This window comes from Pipistrellus hanaki (assembly GCF_964339955.1).
Source record: "Pipistrellus hanaki genome assembly, chromosome: 2".
In the NCBI taxonomy this organism is placed as follows: domain Eukaryota; kingdom Metazoa; phylum Chordata; class Mammalia; order Chiroptera; family Vespertilionidae; genus Pipistrellus; species Pipistrellus hanaki.
In genome coordinates, this window is record NC_140504.1 from 128,009,775 (window position 1) to 128,026,876 (window position 17,102).

At 43.3% G+C, this 17,102-nt stretch overlaps 1 protein-coding gene across 1 annotated transcript; it reads left to right on the top strand.

The window, feature by feature from the left end:
* Positions 1 to 6,425: 6,425 nt before the first annotated feature.
* Positions 6,426 to 9,809, top strand: ID4 (inhibitor of DNA binding 4). Its single transcript, XM_084873345.1, has 3 exons — positions 6,426 to 7,235; positions 7,632 to 7,687; positions 8,280 to 9,809. The coding sequence occupies exons 1-2, from the start codon at positions 6,804 to 6,806 to the stop codon at positions 7,674 to 7,676; spliced, it is 477 nt and encodes a 158-aa protein (XP_084729471.1). The 5' UTR covers positions 6,426 to 6,803; the 3' UTR covers positions 7,677 to 7,687; positions 8,280 to 9,809.
* Positions 9,810 to 17,102: the final 7,293 nt, after the last annotated feature.

The following is a 17,102-nucleotide window of genomic DNA, read 5'->3' on the forward strand; positions in this document are numbered from 1 at the left end:
CAGCATTCAGTTAGTATGATGATAACTGACTGAAAGCAATATTATAAGGAGTTTTAAAAAGAGAGAGAGAACAGCTAACATCACACTAAGTGGGAAAAGTTAAGTGTTTTCCGTAAGATCACTTTCACCACTTTAATTCAACACCAGAGGCCCGTTGCATGAAATCCGTGCACGGGTAAGGTCCTTAGGCCTGGCCAGTGATCAGGGCCAATCAGGGCCTTCCTTCTGGCTGCTGTCCGGGGCTTCACTTCCCTAGCTGCCAGCTGCCAGCTGGGGCCTCCTTTCCCTGGCTGCCAGCTGCTGGTTGAGGCCTTCCTTCATCCCATGCCACCCCCAAATGGTCAGTGCACATCACTGCGAGTGATCCGTCTCCCGGTTGAACTCCTACGGGGACAATTTGCATATTAGGCTTTTATATATTTGGAAAGTACTAGAAGACCTAACCACAGCAATCAGACAAGAAAAAGAAATAAAAGGAATCCAAATTAGAAAGGAAGAAGTAAAACTGTCATTATCTGCACATGGCACAATACTATAGAGAGAAAATCCTAAAGATTACCTCCAAAATTACTAGGACTGATAAATGAATTCAGTAAAGTAGCAGGACACACAATTAATATTTAGAAATTGGTTGTATTTTTATACACAAATTAGAGGCCCACTCACTGCACAAAATTCATGCACAGGTAGGGGCCCCTAGTGGCTGCCGGGGCCTCCTTCCCCTGGCCACCTGCTGCCACCACTGCCAGCTGGGGCAGGGTTGGCCAGGGAGTGGATGGCCAGGGGAGGGGCTGCAGGCGGTTGGCTAGTTGGCCCCTCCCCCTGGTCAAACTCTGGTCAAACTCTAGTCGAACTCCTGTTCAAGGGGACAATTTGCATATTAGGCGTTTATTATATAAGATGATAAACTATCAGAAAGAGAAACTAAGAAAACAATCTCACAACTGCACCAAAAAAGAAAATAACTGAAATAAATTTAACTAACAAGATAAGAGACCTATATACATGTATAGGAGAATTAACATTATTAAAATGTCCATCCTACCCAAAGCAGTCTATATATTCAAGGCAAACCCTATCAAAATACCAATGGCATTTTTTTCACAGATCTAGAACAAATAATCCAAAAATCTATATGTAACCACAAAAGACCTTGAATATCCGCAGCAATCTTGAGAAAGAAGAACAAAGTTGGAGGTATCATACTACCTGATATCAAACTATACAACAAGGTTATAATTATCAAAATAGCATGGTACTAGCAAAGAAACAGACACATAGATCAGTGGAACAGAATAGAGAATCCAGAAATAAACCTATATGGTCAATTAATATATGACAAAAGAAGCAACAACATACATCAAGTCACTGACAGTCAATTCAATAAATGGTGTTGGGAAAACTGGACAAGTACATGCAAAAACAGACAAAAAAGAAAGAAAGAAACTAGACTACCTTCTTATATATGTAGCCATTTATAAGAATAAACTCAAAATAAATTAAAGACTTGCAACCACCTAGAAGGAAACATAGGCAATATATACTCTGACATTCCTCTTAGTAATATTTCTTTCTGGTATATTTCCTCAAGCATGGGAAACAAAAGAAAAAATAAATAAATGGGACTACATCAAACTAAAAAGTTTTTACACCACAAAGGAAACCACCAATAAAGTCAAAAGACAAATTATTGAATGGGAGAACATATTTGCTAATGATACATCTGATAAGAACTCATACAATTCAACACCAACAAAACAAACAATCCAATTTAAAAATGGACAGAGGACTTGAATAGACACTTCTCCAAAGAGGACATACAGAAGGCCCATAGACATATAAATATAATTCAGCAGAGCTTTAGACCAAGAATAGGCTCTTCTACCCTAACGGTGTGGCTCAGTGGATAGAGCGTCAGCCTTTGGACTGAAGAGTCCTGGTTTGATTCCGGTCAAGGGCATGTACCTTGGTTGCAGGCACATCCCCAGTGGGGAGTGTACAGGAGGCAGCTGATCGATGTTTCTCTCTCATCGATGTTTCTAACTTTCTATCCCTCTCCCTTCCTCTCTGTAAAAAAATCAATAAAATATTTTTAAAAAAGAAAAAATAATAGGCTCTTCTAAGCACAGGACCATGTGTGACTCTGTAGGGTGAATGAATGCCCATGAAGCCAACCCAGCCCTCCAAACTGTAAATCATCTAGATGAAAACATAGAACATCTCTGTTATCTTGGGCTATGCAAAGCTTTCTCAGATAGATACAATACCAAAAACGTAACCTACCCAGGAACAAATTGATAAACAAAACAAAAAACTGTTGCTCTCAGAAGATTCTTAAATGAATAAAAATAAAAAAATAAAAACAGCCCACAGACTTCAGATGTTTGCCAAAAGTAATAATACGCTTTAACATTGTTAACACACTTATGAGCCAGACACTGTTCTAAGAAATGTCTATAAGTTCTTGTGTATGTGTAAGAACACCTTCTAAAGGAGATACAATTTTTGTCCTCCTTTCATATATACAAAGAATTTTAAAATTCAGCTTCATGATTAAAAACAAACAAACTCGGAGCCAAAATCAGAGCCCAGGCTGCCTGACTTTTGCACCCATGCTTTTTGCATCTCCTAAGGTAAAAACAAATGACATCTCTTTCTTTCATTTTTCTGTCCTTCATTTGTTTGAGGAGGGCTTTTGAAAAATCACCTATTTCTTATTTCAACAGACTACCTTTTAAAACTCCTAACATAGGCATTTTTGCTGGACACATCTGCCCAGCTATGTTCAATATATAACATTCCCTTTTCATAAGCCTTATCGAAGATGGGGCTAACCAAAAGGTTATCAGAGCTCCGGGGACTGGCATAAGCAATCCGAGGGTAGCACAAGTAAGTTAGTAGCGCTTCGTGCCAGATAAAGCAGCCTTGAGCTTGAACTGCCACATTGCCCAATTTACTCTTTTGGAGCAAGGGGACATTCCTGCTGCAGGAGACATAGTGGTTTCTTATGCCCAGAAAGAGTGCCTGTGCCTCCTCCAGTGGCCAATTACGTCTAGAGAGAGAGACCAAGGCATGGGAACGCTCCTGTTTATCTGTGTGTTTGAGCCCACCCACTGTTTCACTGCCGGCCATGGAGAAAGAAGTATCAAGTCCTAAAAAGGCATTGGCGCTGAATAGCACAATATGCTTGGATACCCTCACTTCATGTAAACACAGGGCGATTGTGAATTCTGAGAGCCCGGGTGTTACAGTTCAGCAAGGGTCTGATTAGCCTCCAGAATGCATCCCCAGAAAGGGCTGCAGACCTCTTTGTCTGGAGGAGGGGTGGACACATGACTCTGATCACCGGGGCTTCCTAGCAGTTCTATGAATATTTCATCCCAGCTCCCCATAGAGGAACATTCTGCTGGTCTCTAGCACTCTCATGGCAAAGGGCTTTTGGCTAGCATCGCTTATTTTTACAAGTGCGAGTGAAGCATTTTGATATAAGAGTCGTGGGAAACTAAATTTCCTTCTTTGCACGATAGAAATAATGCAGCTTGTGCGTTTTTTGCCAAAAGCTGGTAATTGCCGAGTAAACTGTTTTTGAACTATCAGTGCAGAGTGTTCTTTGTGACTTCAGCTTTGACGTCATGTTAAGTGACTGCGCCTAAGAATCAAAAGTATACATTGTGGAGCCCTTCACAGTCTTTGGTTTCAGGGACTAAAAAGCACAGGGTCTTACTCTTGATTTCCATTGTATAATATTCTATGTGCCACTTTACTTTTTAATATCTCTGTGCCTTCCAACCTTCAAAAATAATAATACAGCCTTAGTTGGGTTGGATCAGTGGATAGAGCATGGGCCTGTGGACTGAAGGGTCCCAGGTTCCATTCCAGTAAAGGGCACGTACCTGGGTTGCAGGCTTGATCCCCAGTGTGGCATACGCAGGAGGCAGCCAATCAATGATTCTTTCTCATCATTGAAGTTTCTCTCTCTCTCTCTCTCTCTCTCTCTCTCTCTCTCTCTCTCTCTCTCTCTCCCTTCCTCTCTGAAATAAATTTAAAAATATTTTCTAAAAAAAGAACACAATAAGGGGTTTTGCCTACTCTGCTGGCAGGATTCGGGGATCACATTTTCCTGGGTGTTCTTGTTCCTGTGGCTGGGAAACTTTCCTTTGAACTTATCCCCACAGAAACTCAGCCCTTCTGATTTTAAGTCAGTCAGAGAGAGCAACTCCAACAAATCTGGAAACACAGGCACTTGGCACCTACCAGGGCATGGGCCTCTGAGATTTATTGCAGCCCACAAAGATGAATATGATTGTCTCTGTGTGTCAACTATTTAAAAGCTAAAATTTATTTTTAATCAAGTTAGGATATGTAAAGTTCTGAAATGTGTTTCCTGGGCATATTAGCATAGTTAACTTTCTCCAAACAGAGATAAACCTTAGGTTTCAAATTTTGGAGCAGCTTTTACTTTAGGAAACAGAAAAATCAATGTAACGGCATGTCTGTACATATATCCATTTATTATCATCATCTGTGCAGATCTGTCTCCAAGATAATAGTTTACCCCCACTAGTGCTCTCTCAACAACTTTCTGTCTAAAATAACATTCTCTCTGCTTTTATACTAACATAAGAATATATAAAACGTTGCCTGTATTTAGAAAAGAAAGCCTTTCCTTTGGGCTTTATAATTCCGCTTTTCATGATAAGTGTGCATATAGACCATCTATATATGCATGTAAGTAAAAGAGAATGTCACTTGTGTGATACACAGTAATGTAAACTAGTAAGGATTAGGGGAGAGGAGGGTTGTAAAATCAGCATTAAATAGTCACTCCTCATTTCATCAGGAAAAAGGAATGCACTCTGAGAAAATAGTAGTGCCATAGTCATAAGGTACCCCACGTGCTAAACAACACCTGCCTGCTGCAGGGATGTCAGTTCTGGGAAAGGAGAGCGGGTTTCCTTACAGAGGGGTGGAGAGCAAGAGAGGAAATCCACATCTGATTCAATTGCCTATGAACATGAAGGTGCCAATCCATATCATGCACAGGAATGAAAATAACTCTTGAGTTAATTCACCGCTTAGCTTGTCTAAAGATGGGAGGTATGCAGGGTGAAGGCACTCAAAATTCTTGTCTCCGCTGACTGCGGGTTTGTATGCCAATTTCTCATCGGAAGGGCTCAATTTTTTTCTTGAAGAGTTCACAGAGGTCCTATCAAAGTTCATTGTGCAATTTTGTTTTGAACCCTTGAAGGACAGTTTTTATCTTATTTTATTAGAAATCTAACAGAACCGTCCTTAATTAGCAGACTTTTCTGCAGAGTGAGGCCCAAGCAGGACTCCAGGGACTGGTAGTGTGAATTTTAATGCTTTGTTGCAAAAGGAAGAGACTCTAGATATTCACAGCATCTTATTTAAGGCGGGATACGCTGACATACTACGTGAAGCGGTGCACTGATGGCCTACATTAAGTTACAGATATGAATGTTACATAAAACGGATTGATATTATGTGTCATGGTAGAATTTTAAATACTCCCTGCCCATGCATTTTTAATATTTATATGTTCTAATTTCATGCTCAAAAGCAATTGCATTTCTTGAAGCCCATTTTTATGTTTAGATAGGCAAAGAAAAACCCTACGACGGATTTTTTTTTCTTTTATTTATATTCCCTTTCAGCACAAATCTGCATTCGGCATTTCTTTCCGTTTTTGCCCCTTAAGCATTAAACCTTTTCTAAAAGGAAAACGGAAAGGCTACGCATTCCATTCCATCATTATGGTTTCGGCAATTTTGAAAAGGCAAATAATGAAACGGCGAGGGGGAAAAAAACACAGCACAGAAGGAACGTGCCTTCTTGAAAAGCGTCCTTCTCAAGGCGCTGGAATCCCAGGTATGGAGTAAGGATGGGTGTCGGCTGGAGGGTCCCTACGCACCGCGCTATTCAGGGCGGCAGGCTCTCCTCGCCTCGCGCGCGGGGCTCGGCGCTCCTTCAGCAGCCGGAGCCGAGGGAGAATGCATTCCAGCCGCGCATTCCCGCAGTTCTTCGCAGGAACTTCTCCCTCTCTCCCCTCCCTGGGGCGCACACACCAGCCTGGCCCGGCTCCCACCCAGCTCTTTTCTCATGGAGCCCCGACCTACGGCGTTGACGGAATGGAGTGCCCTTCCCATTGGCCCGAGCGCCATTCCCTGAGGTGGCACCGTCTGCCTGATTGGCTGGCCACTCCCGACCCCCCGCCTACCCCCTCCGCTCGGGCCGCCCGGCTCCCCCGCCCCCGGAGCGCCGCCCCGAGCCTCCGCCCTCGCCGGCTCCCTCCGCGCTCCCAGCCCCGCTCCGCTCCGCTCGGCGGGCGCGGGGACCCGGCCCGCGCGCTGGCCCCGCCCCCGGGGCGCCAGGCTCCATAAATACAGCCGCGCGCCGGGCAGGGCGAGAGCTGGGAGGAGGCGCAGTTGTGAGTCAGGGGGGAGCGCGGCGGCGGCGCCTGGGCTGCACTCGGAGCTCCTCCGAAGGGAGTGACGAGGGACCCGGTAGGCTTCTTTCCTGCCGGGGCTTTTTGGTATTTCTTGCCTTTTGGTCCCGCCGGCCGAGTGTCGCCCACTGAGCAGAGATCCCTTCGCCAAACCCGGAGCGACCCTCCAGTCAATTGTTGGGCTCCGGATCTTTAATCAGATCTTGGCGGTGCCCAGAGCGCGCCGGCCGCCGAAGCGCGGGGGAGTGGTGTCGGCCGCGCGCGGGGGCCCAGCACTCGCCTCCCTCCCTCGCTTCGCCCTAGCGGGTCCGCTCGCGCCGGGCGCAGGGCGCGCGCCATGAAGGCGGTGAGCCCCGTGCGCCCCTCGGGCCGCAAGGCGCCGTCGGGCTGCGGCGGCGGGGAGCTGGCGCTGCGCTGCCTGGCGGAGCACGGCCACAGCCTGGGCGGCTCGGCGGCGGCCGCGGCGGCCGCTCGCTGCAAAGCTGCCGAGGCGGCGGCCGACGAGCCGGCGCTGTGCCTGCAGTGCGATATGAACGACTGCTACAGCCGCCTGCGGAGGCTGGTGCCCACCATCCCGCCCAACAAGAAAGTCAGCAAAGTGGAGATCCTGCAGCACGTTATCGACTACATCCTGGACCTGCAGCTGGCGCTGGAGACGCACCCGGCTCTGCTGAGGCAGCCGCCGCCGCCCGCGCCGCCGCACCCCCCGGCCGGGACCTGTCCGGCCGCGCCGCCGCGGACCCCGCTCACCGCGCTCAACACCGACCCGGTGAGAGCCCGGCGCCCGCCCGGGCGCACGTCGCAGGGGGCTAGGAGGGTGGTGACCGGCTGCGGGAGCTCCCCTTCCTCCGGGCCCGGGTGGCCGGGAAGGACCGCACTCCCACCCCCCTTCCCCGGGCGCCCGGGGCCGCCAGCCTCTGGCTGTGGGCACGGAAGGCACGGGTCCGGGTGGACGCGCGGGGCGGGTCAGGGCGCTTCCCGGGCTGTCAAGTCCAGCCTGTTTGCCCGGGGTGGGAAGGTTGGGGCGGGGGGTGGAGGGGTGTCCCCAGGGCTGCAGGCTAGGGTGGGGGCACTCCTGTGCCACCCCGATTTCCCAGGGCGAATCGAGGGCAGCGGCGAGTGCGGGCGCGCCCGCTAACCTCCCCGGTGTGCGTTGCTGTTGCAGGCCGGCGCGGCGAACAAGCAGGGCGACAGCATTCTGTGCCGCTGAGCGCGGGCCAGGTGAGCGCGCCTTCCCTTCCCCAGGGCCCGGGCCCCGAGACGCCGTCCTTGGGGGCTCCCCGGTGCCAGGCACCACCGTGCTCTTTGCTCCCCCCGCCCCCCAGTATTTCTGAGGGCAAACTCCCAAGAAGGCGGACAGCCCCCTCTCTCCCCTGCCAGCCACTTAGCAACTGAATGTGTACTTCGCTTTAGGGCTTCACTCTAAATGGGAACGGATCCGCTCCTGTCCCTGCCTCCCCGGCCTCCCCCAGTGACCCGAGGGTACTCGATGCCTTCTTAGGGGGGCGTGGGCACTGCCCGATTGCTTCCCTCCTCCCATCCCCCCTTACACACACACACACACCGTGCGCCGTGACAACCACAGAGCGGGGGACGCCAGCATCGCCCGGGAGCCGGTCCCCTCTCCTCTCCGGGCTGCCCGGGGCCCGCCGCTGCCTGCCCGGCGCCCGGCCGGCCGCGGGCTGCGGGGGCTGTCTGACCTGCCGGTTTGTTTTGGGTTGTTGATCAAGCATGTCTTGAGTTCGGTCGGTGGCGCCAGCCAGTCTGCAGCGGGAAGGTTCCCACACCCCCTCTATTCATTCCTCCTCCACAGGTGTGCGGCCACCGCAGCCCGAGCCAGCAGGCTGGAGAGGGAGGGGGAAGAGCAGAAGTGAGAGAGAGGCACTGGAGGAAAGGAGAAAACATCAGCAAATCCCAGGAACGTTTTCACCCGTCATTCCAAGAGAGAGGGAAAGGAAAGAAAAATTAAGAAAAAACTTTCATCTTTTTTTTTTTTGCACGTTCATAAATATTCTACATCCCGTATTCTCTTTTGTCTTTTCATTTATAACCGCTGTGAATTGTACATTTCTGTGTTTTTGGGTTTGTTGTTTTTTTTTTGTTTGTTTGTTTGTTTTTTGAGGTGCAGTTAAACTTTGAAGCTTAAGTGTAACAGAACTGATAAAATAGAAAGGCAAGAGTAAATAGGACTTTAGAAGCCTACTTGTGACCAAGGAGCTCAATTTTTTGTTTTGAAGCTTTACTAATATACCAGAGCATTGTAGATATTTTTTTTTTTACATCTATTGTTTAAAATAGATGATTAAAACGGGGCAGGGAACTTTCCCTTTTTTCCCTGCAAGAATGTTACATATTGTATAGATAACTGAGTGACATTTCATACCATGTATATATATAGAGATGTTCTATAAGTGTGAGAAAGTATATGCTTTAATAGACTACTGTAATTATAAGATATTTTTAATTAAATATTTTTTTGTAAATATGTGTGTCTTTTTTAAATCTATGGGAATATTTCTTTTGGAAAATTATTTTTCAGCTCAATTGCAGAGCTCTTGATATTTTGAATGTCTTTTCTGTTCGGCTTGGCTTTTAATTTGTTTTTGTTTTGCGAAGTACCATGTAGAATCGGAAGTAACAGTTACAGGTAGTGGTCCTGCATGACTGCATGAAATGTTTAATCACAAAATAAAACTTGTTCTGAGTCCATTCAAATGCCTTTTCTTTAACCTACATTGAAATCTTCGTGTTTGAAGCATACATGTTGGAAAGATAGTGTATCAGTTTTTAAGTACGGGGCTTGATGGTGTAATATAATATATAGAGTCAGTGTTTATTTGTGTTTTGATTGAGGTCAACATGGATTCTGAATGATTGTGCATATGGGATAGAGAAATGCTTGGATCCTTAGGAGTTTATGGAATCTGTTTCATCAAAGGGGGGAGGGGGGAAGCTTATCATTCTTCATTTTACACTAAAGTTTCATGTTTGTACAGATTATTTAAATCATAGAAATGAAAAATGTTCTCTGCTTGATACCAAAGGACAACCTCTTGGAAATGAACACTTTCTGCTTTCCTTCCTCCAAAGAATATTAATAGGCAACAGTGAGAGAGAAAAATAATAAAAAATAAAAAGGCATAATGGCAAACCCTTCAAGCAGGGATAAAAGTCGATCTTCAAACATTAACTTAAGTAGACCAAAAATTGATGACCACCTCTAGATTATTTTTTTATAAAAATGATTTTCACTATAGCTATGTTAGTTACCGGTAAACTGTCCAATCTCTTGTGATGTGCAACTTTTACATGTGAATATTAAAGTAGATTTATCTGTCTTGTACTGTGATTTCTGGTCTCATTTCTTCAAAACCTTGTAAGACTTTCTTTTCTATGGAAGGTAATATTTTCTAGGTTAGATGGGACTGTCGGGGCCTGTGAACATTGTGCATTTAATGTGATCAGTACTTTACACACCAGTTACAAGGAATTTTTAGAGTGAGAATTAAGTAGGATTTAATTGGGTGCTTTGTAAATAGTCAACTGTGTGTGTAACGTGGTCTGTTTGATTTTTAAAAGGAAAGGATTTGTTTCAGATTATACAAGAATAAAAGTATTATAGACCCAAGGGACTTTTTATGAGGTCAAAGTCAAATACCCATATAGGAATATGAAATATCATGGTGCCTAGTAAGTGGGAATGGTAGTGTCTCAACAGAAATGAAGAAAGTTGATGCTAGTCAGTTAAAATAAATGGAAAGGTGATAAAAATCTGCTCTCTCCCCAGCATGCTATCCCCTCAGCTTTGACAATTCACTAGTCTTTAGCATTTTTAGAATTTGATGTGTTTGATGTTGAGCCTTATAAGTCAAAGGACTGCTTGTTTAGATGAGGCTCGTTTTTATTTTTTACGCTGTTCGTTTTTGTCACACACCAAGAGGAAAACACAACGTTGCTGGAATTCCAAATCTGAAGAATTCCAAGGACTGTGTTCTTAGTTATTAAAAGGGGGACAATTCCTCCTTTTTGTTTGGCAGTTTAATTTCAGTAGGAAGCGAGTCACATGCGTGCCCTTGGTTGGAGTTCAGCATCGGCCTGATTGCTGAACCTACCTAAGCCTTTGGGCTCATTGTAAACTTAATGCTAGGAGGATCATGAGGCTCAGAGCCAATGGATGAATATGTTTGGTTTTTGAAGGAAAGTGTTGCTCTTTCGTTAATTTTATATTTTGGGCATGAAAAACTGCTAAAAGGGAAGAAAATGTTATAGATACCACATTTTACACAGTTGGCATTTTCTCGTTAGCATTGGATGTCCAAAGAAACAAAGTCAGTGTTTATTTTTAAGAAATTATATGCAGCTGTATAACTTACTACATTCTATTAAAATGTTGGCTGTGTCCTAACTAAGCAACAAGATAACAAAAACATTTTGAGTCATTTATCTAGCAAGTTCTAATTGTTCAGAGAGTTGGTTGAACAGAGGAAAATATCCTGACTTCTCTCATTTCATTTGTCTACTTTTCATTGTATAGGCACAACCAAAGAGTAAGAATCATTTAAAACCTTCAACGGAAAAAGAAAAGAAAAAAAGTGTCCCACAATGGGATGTTTCCAATGTGGTTATAGAAACCTAAACATCTCAGATACCTGATGTTAAAGAAAAAAACAAATACGCCCTTTTCGTCTCAAAGAACTAATATACTTTGATATTGTGTAAATATTACTCAAGGTCATTGTCAAGCTTTAACTGAACTTTTAGAACTTTAAAAATTTTTGACCCCCCCCCCCAATCTATTGTATTAAATGCCTTCTATAATAATAAATCTTCACTGAGCAAAGGCTTCTGAAGTTTGTGGTTTTTAATTGACTTCTACTGAGTTATGCAATTTTTCATTATCAAGAACGGGGCTCTTGATGGATCACCTCAATTATTTACAGTGTTTCTTACCATGTGATGAAAAATGTGGCTTAAAAAATGGTAATATGAGCAGAAAGAAAAATCTACTTTGAATGCTAGGGAAAGCTTGTCGACTCTGGAGTCTGCTAGGATAGGAAGCAGTAAACCCAAAGAAGGCAGCAGGGTGATGTCAAGGGAAACTAGACTACCTACCCCCCAAACACACACACACACACACACACACACACGCACGCACGCACGCGCACGCACGCACGCACGCACGCACGCACACATACACGCACACGGTAAATACAGTAATGCAGACATAAATGACTTCACAGTAGCACAGAACCAAATAGAACAGGTTCTGCCCTAGCTGGCATTCTTTAATTATATACATGTTAATCAGCCTGGATAGTCCTTGGATCTCCACAGGGCCAAACATCAAACCCTCCAGGCTTATAAGGAAGAAAAACCTTCCTTTTGCTGCTTTGCAAGTCCAGGAAATTAATTTAGCTTCCTCAGAATTATTCTTAATAGGGCTGCCCTCAGTAGGTATTCTTTAGACCCAGATGATTTCTTTCAATTACAACCCATGATATTTTGCTAAGATATTAATTATATTAATTAGAACAATTGCCCCAAAGGATTTAGGGTTGCAATTTTACTTAGAGTTCTATTTTGAGCAATAATAAAATCATTACTTTAAAAAGGAAAACATAAAAAAGGGGGACAAACTAAAGTCATACGCCCTTAATTGAAAAATGCTCTCAATTTTTCAATGAATTTTTAAAAGTGTGTTTTGTGTTCAAGTGCCTCCTTCATATTGATTCATATCCTGGCTTGTTCTTAAAAGTTTCCCCTAAGTGCTAAAACTCAGGTCCGAACCACATTGCAAAGGTTTTCTATACTCACCCAAGCAAAGCAATTCGGTAGGAAGGCGGCTGAAATTCCATCATTCATAAGACTCCACAGTAAATTCACACATGGGATATGAAGAGGGCCGTAAAAATTGAAGTTAATTTCAAAAGTCCCTCTGAGTCCATAAAAGAATAAACACACCATTTTCTGGGGAAAGAAGAACAAAATGTGTTACCTGGATTCCACTGGCTAAAATGTGACTAAGGAGGAACTGAACTTTAAAATGTTTATAAAGAGACTCAAGATAAATTCGCTTTGTGAATCCACCCACATTTTTTTCCCAATAAGAAATCTCATACTTTAGAAAAGTATCTTCTAAGAAATTACATTAAATATTGGCAAAATATGCAAATTATTGGTGAACCAAGACACTATCATTTGCTTTAAATTACTGTTCTCAATTCTTTATGATAGAAAGTGCATTTCAGCACTTTCAGCATGCATATTCAAATTTAAAAATCTTATCTTTTATTCCAAAGTTTAATTTCCAAAGGCAAGTACTGCAGTCCTACAATTAGCTCTTTATGCAAATTCATATTTTAGAATGTTTCTTATTTACTGAAATGATTTAAATATTTTCTGAAATATTTTAAGCATTTAAAAAATATTTGCTACACCCTTCATAAGCTTACACTTCAGTAATCAATTGAGAGACTCGCTGTGAGTGTGTATATGTGTTTAGCTAAAAGTAGTTAACCAATATGCAGAAAAATATCTTACAGAAGGAGTTTCACTAAAAAATAAGGAAACTGTATAAACCTTCCTTCATTCTCTCTCCATTTTAAATTCTAAGATTCGAGATTTCCATGAAGATACACCCTTGCATTCTTTTAGACTGCTATACGCTAACCATGATATAGTTAAGCATTTATGGAGGATAGAAGATAAAGAACAAATCAATTGTCATGTTTATCTGATCCTAGAATTTGGTTTAATCTGATAAGTGAAATGAAGAGAGAGAGAAAAAAGAAAGAAGGAAAGAGGGACATACTTATGTCAAACATCAGAGGAAGCCAGGAAAATAGACCTAAACTTATAGACATATATTTTACACCTTACTTCAGCAATAATTCTTGGAAACACTTTTCATACATGTTGAAGCTGAGTCTATGGCCATAATGAAAACCAAGTGGGCTCCTTAAGGTAGAAGACTATACATGATTCTCCTTTGCATGTGCTACAGTGCCTAACCAGGGCCTGGCAAAGTATTTGTTAAGCTGAATTAGGAATATCCCCTTAATAGACTATCTTCCCACTGCTCACAGTTACTCTTTCTTTGTCCCTTCATCAACACTGAATCACAATTGAGCTTAGGACCAATATACCTAACTACCTTCATGTCCTCTCCACCTCGGAAGTGCCAGATATTTGAATCAGGATTTTATGGTCTCTTGCAAACCTGCCAATCTTTCTGGATTCCTAATCATCTTTGTCAGTGTGGGCTGCTATAACAGTGTATCATAGTCTGGATGGCTTAAATGACAAACTTTTATTGCTCACCGTTCTGGAGTTTGGGAAGTCCAAGAACAAGGTGCCCGATGATTTGGTTCCTAGAGATCACTGCCATTGCCCAATGAGCATAGCCATTCTCATATGTCCTTCAGCTCCGCACAGTCAGGCTGGGCACTAGCCTTACTCCTTAGAACTGCACCACACGATGCACAGAGAACCCAGGGCCTGGATGTGAAGATCCTTCCGTTATCATTTCCCACCAGTCTCTTCTCCCCTCATTTCTGGCTGCCCTCAAGCACACATTCTATGCTTCAGCTGTACCTCAGGTCTTGTCCTGCATGTGCTGGGTGGCAAGCCATGCTTTTCTCTCTAATCTTGACAGCATGAGCGATCTCCTGATCGATTTCCTGAGCGTTAAGAAGAGGGCAGGCTCAGAAAGATGTATACAGTGCAGGGAGGGGGCACCTGCTCAGCCAGCCAAACCTGCTAAGTCAACTTGCCCACCTGTGGGTAGGGCTGGCCTACACAACATCCAAAGTTTATGTTCTTTCATGTTTCCCTTTCTCTGCACATGGTGTTACTCTTGTTGGATCCCACGACCCCCACTGCCAGTCTAGGCGGTTGCTGCACTTCTCACCATCCTTCAAGTCTCAACTATCATTTTTTCTGCAAAAATTATATGATGCTTCTCTTCCTTATCCTCCAAACAGCCACCGCCACCCGTGCTGTAGTATAATTATTTTCACATGACTTGTTTGCCGTAGATCCCTGACCCTCCTGGGAATCCAGACCACAAAGTACTAGGAGAATATTCCTGTAACTCCCTGTGCCAGCAAATCTCGCAAATTCTTTGCAACTCAAAATTGCAGTCGAGAGATTGTCATTATCTTTAAAAGCCTTTGGCTGCCTTACACATGGAAAATAGATGAGCTGCGTGTTCTTGAGAATGAGGGAGCGTGGTCAGCCTTGGGCAAAGAGAGTTGGGAGAAGAAGCCGAGAAGGAGAGAAGAGAGGCAGAACAGATCCCAGGTATCCCCGACCAATAAAGAAACGTTCCTGACCCAAGTAAACAAAGACACCCCAGTGCCAGAGTTGAAAATGTGGGGCCAGGGTGTGATAGGTCAGGGTGGAAGAGGCAGGCAGGGGCATCCAGGAAGTGTGTGGTCAGGTATCTGCAGGTATGTCTTAGGCCTCTTTCTCATGGATTGGTGAAGGAGCATAGGTTAGATCAGCCGCAATAAATGCAGCGAATCTTCACGAGTCCCCTCTGAAAACACAATCATGCTGAATAACTGGGGGGGAAAAACCGTTTACAAATACAAGTTTTATTACCTCTACTATGAGCTTTAAGTAGATGCCTGTGATGAGTAACCTGAAATATGTCTTGTAACTTTCTTCTCATTTTTCAGTGAAGGAGGCAGAAGTTCAAAAGGTGAAGTGTGGTCAGGGCTAGCACCTGGTTTCTCTATCTCTAGCCCTGGGCCACAACACTCAGCGTGGATGGATTCTATCCCAGTACCTCGGAAGTGGTTTTTCTCAGTCCACATTCTAATCTGAAAATTGCCTCATGTTCTCTCTTAAGAAGGTAGGGTTCAAACCCTAAGCAAATAATTATTAAATGCAGGACTTATCTGGCTGCCTTATAAAGAAGAGAACAGAGGTAAAGTACTTTTATAACAAGGATCAAGTATTTCAAAGCTCTTTGATGAAGGAGCAAAAGCAATTCCATGGAGAAAGGATAGTTTTTTCAACAAATGATACTGGAACAATTCAATGTCCACATGCAAAAACAGAAAGAAAAAGAACTTAGACACAAATCTTATATATTTCATAAAGATTAACTCAGGAGGAATGAATGAAAAACCTAAAGGTAAAGTGCAAAACTATAACACAGGAGAAATTTTGTGTAACTTTGAGTTTGATGAATTTTAGGAAACAAGGCTAAAAGCATAAAAGAATTTTAGCACCATGTTATCCTTTACAAGTATATCCACCACAGCTGTGTGTGCAGATGTACCTTCTCCAAACCTTTGTCCTTCAGTCTCCGGAAGCAGAGCAGTGTGGGGCAGGGCCACAGGCTCTCTGGCCAAACCAGAGCTCTGGCTGCTACTCAGAGCTCACAACTAATTAGCTGTGTCCCTTCATACAAGTAACTCTTCTAAGTTTCAAAGGACACTTCTGTAAAATGGGAATGTAATAATAATTACCTAGCATATAAGGTTCCTGAAAGATACAAAAATTAACATATATGAAGAAAATATTTTAAACAACAATGGAGATCATATATATATATATATATATATATATATATATATATATATATATATACTGGAGAGATTCCTAAACTTTAGATCCCTGAGTTCCACCCATTTCTCCCTCCCACCACTGAGATTCTGATTCATCAGGTATAGGGTATGAACCAGGAATCTGAATTTTAGCATTTCCCTGGTGAATCTGAGGCAAGTCTCCCAGGAACCCCATTTTGAGAAACTGTAATGTAACCACAAAATGTGATGTAGGTTTAGGCTATTACTGTTGTGGCACACATGATGTCTTTCTCCTTCTTGTTGACATCACTTCCTAATTTTCCAGGAGATCTAATCAAGTAAAGAGGAGAGGTCAATACAATGTCAAGGAAGGTCATGGCAACATATCTAGTGTGAAGAGGGAAGTGGTACCAGTAGGAAATGCCCAGGAGGGAGCTGCCTCCAAAGTGAGGCAACCAAGTCCATGGTTAAGATGCGGAGTCCACCGTACCCTTACTTCCCATTCCAGTCTCTCTTAGTTGAAACATCCATAATAACCTACTTTGCTTTACTTGTTCCATTAAATCTTAATTTTCCTAGGGGCATTTTCTGCCTTTTTATATGCCACTTCCATATTACTAGTACATTATCTCATTACATCTACGTGATGACCTAAAAAAGGTTTGGAGAAGGTACATCTGCACCGGCAGCCACGAGCAGAATTACTTTCATTTCATGGTAAGGAGATTCTTCTGGATAAACAAATTTAGAAAAATATTTCATTTCCCCTAAGATAGTACATCATTCTAAGGGATTGCCTCTAACATGCTGTAGAAAACTAGTCTTTCTGGTCTTGCCCCAGCTGTTGTGTTTGCCTTAGAACTGTCTTCATTCATGGCCATAAAATGTTAAAATAATGTTTGCATATAAAATTGGGATATGGTACAATTAATGGTGACTTAATCTGATTTCTTAGTAAAACTGTATATAGATTTGTATAGATTTAAAAGCAGTGGATAGAATAGCTATAATTCTTTCAAAATTGAATAAAAACTATAAATGGGAGCATCAGTAAGTCTGCGGAACAAGGTTCTGAGTTCCACCACTTACTGTGTGGC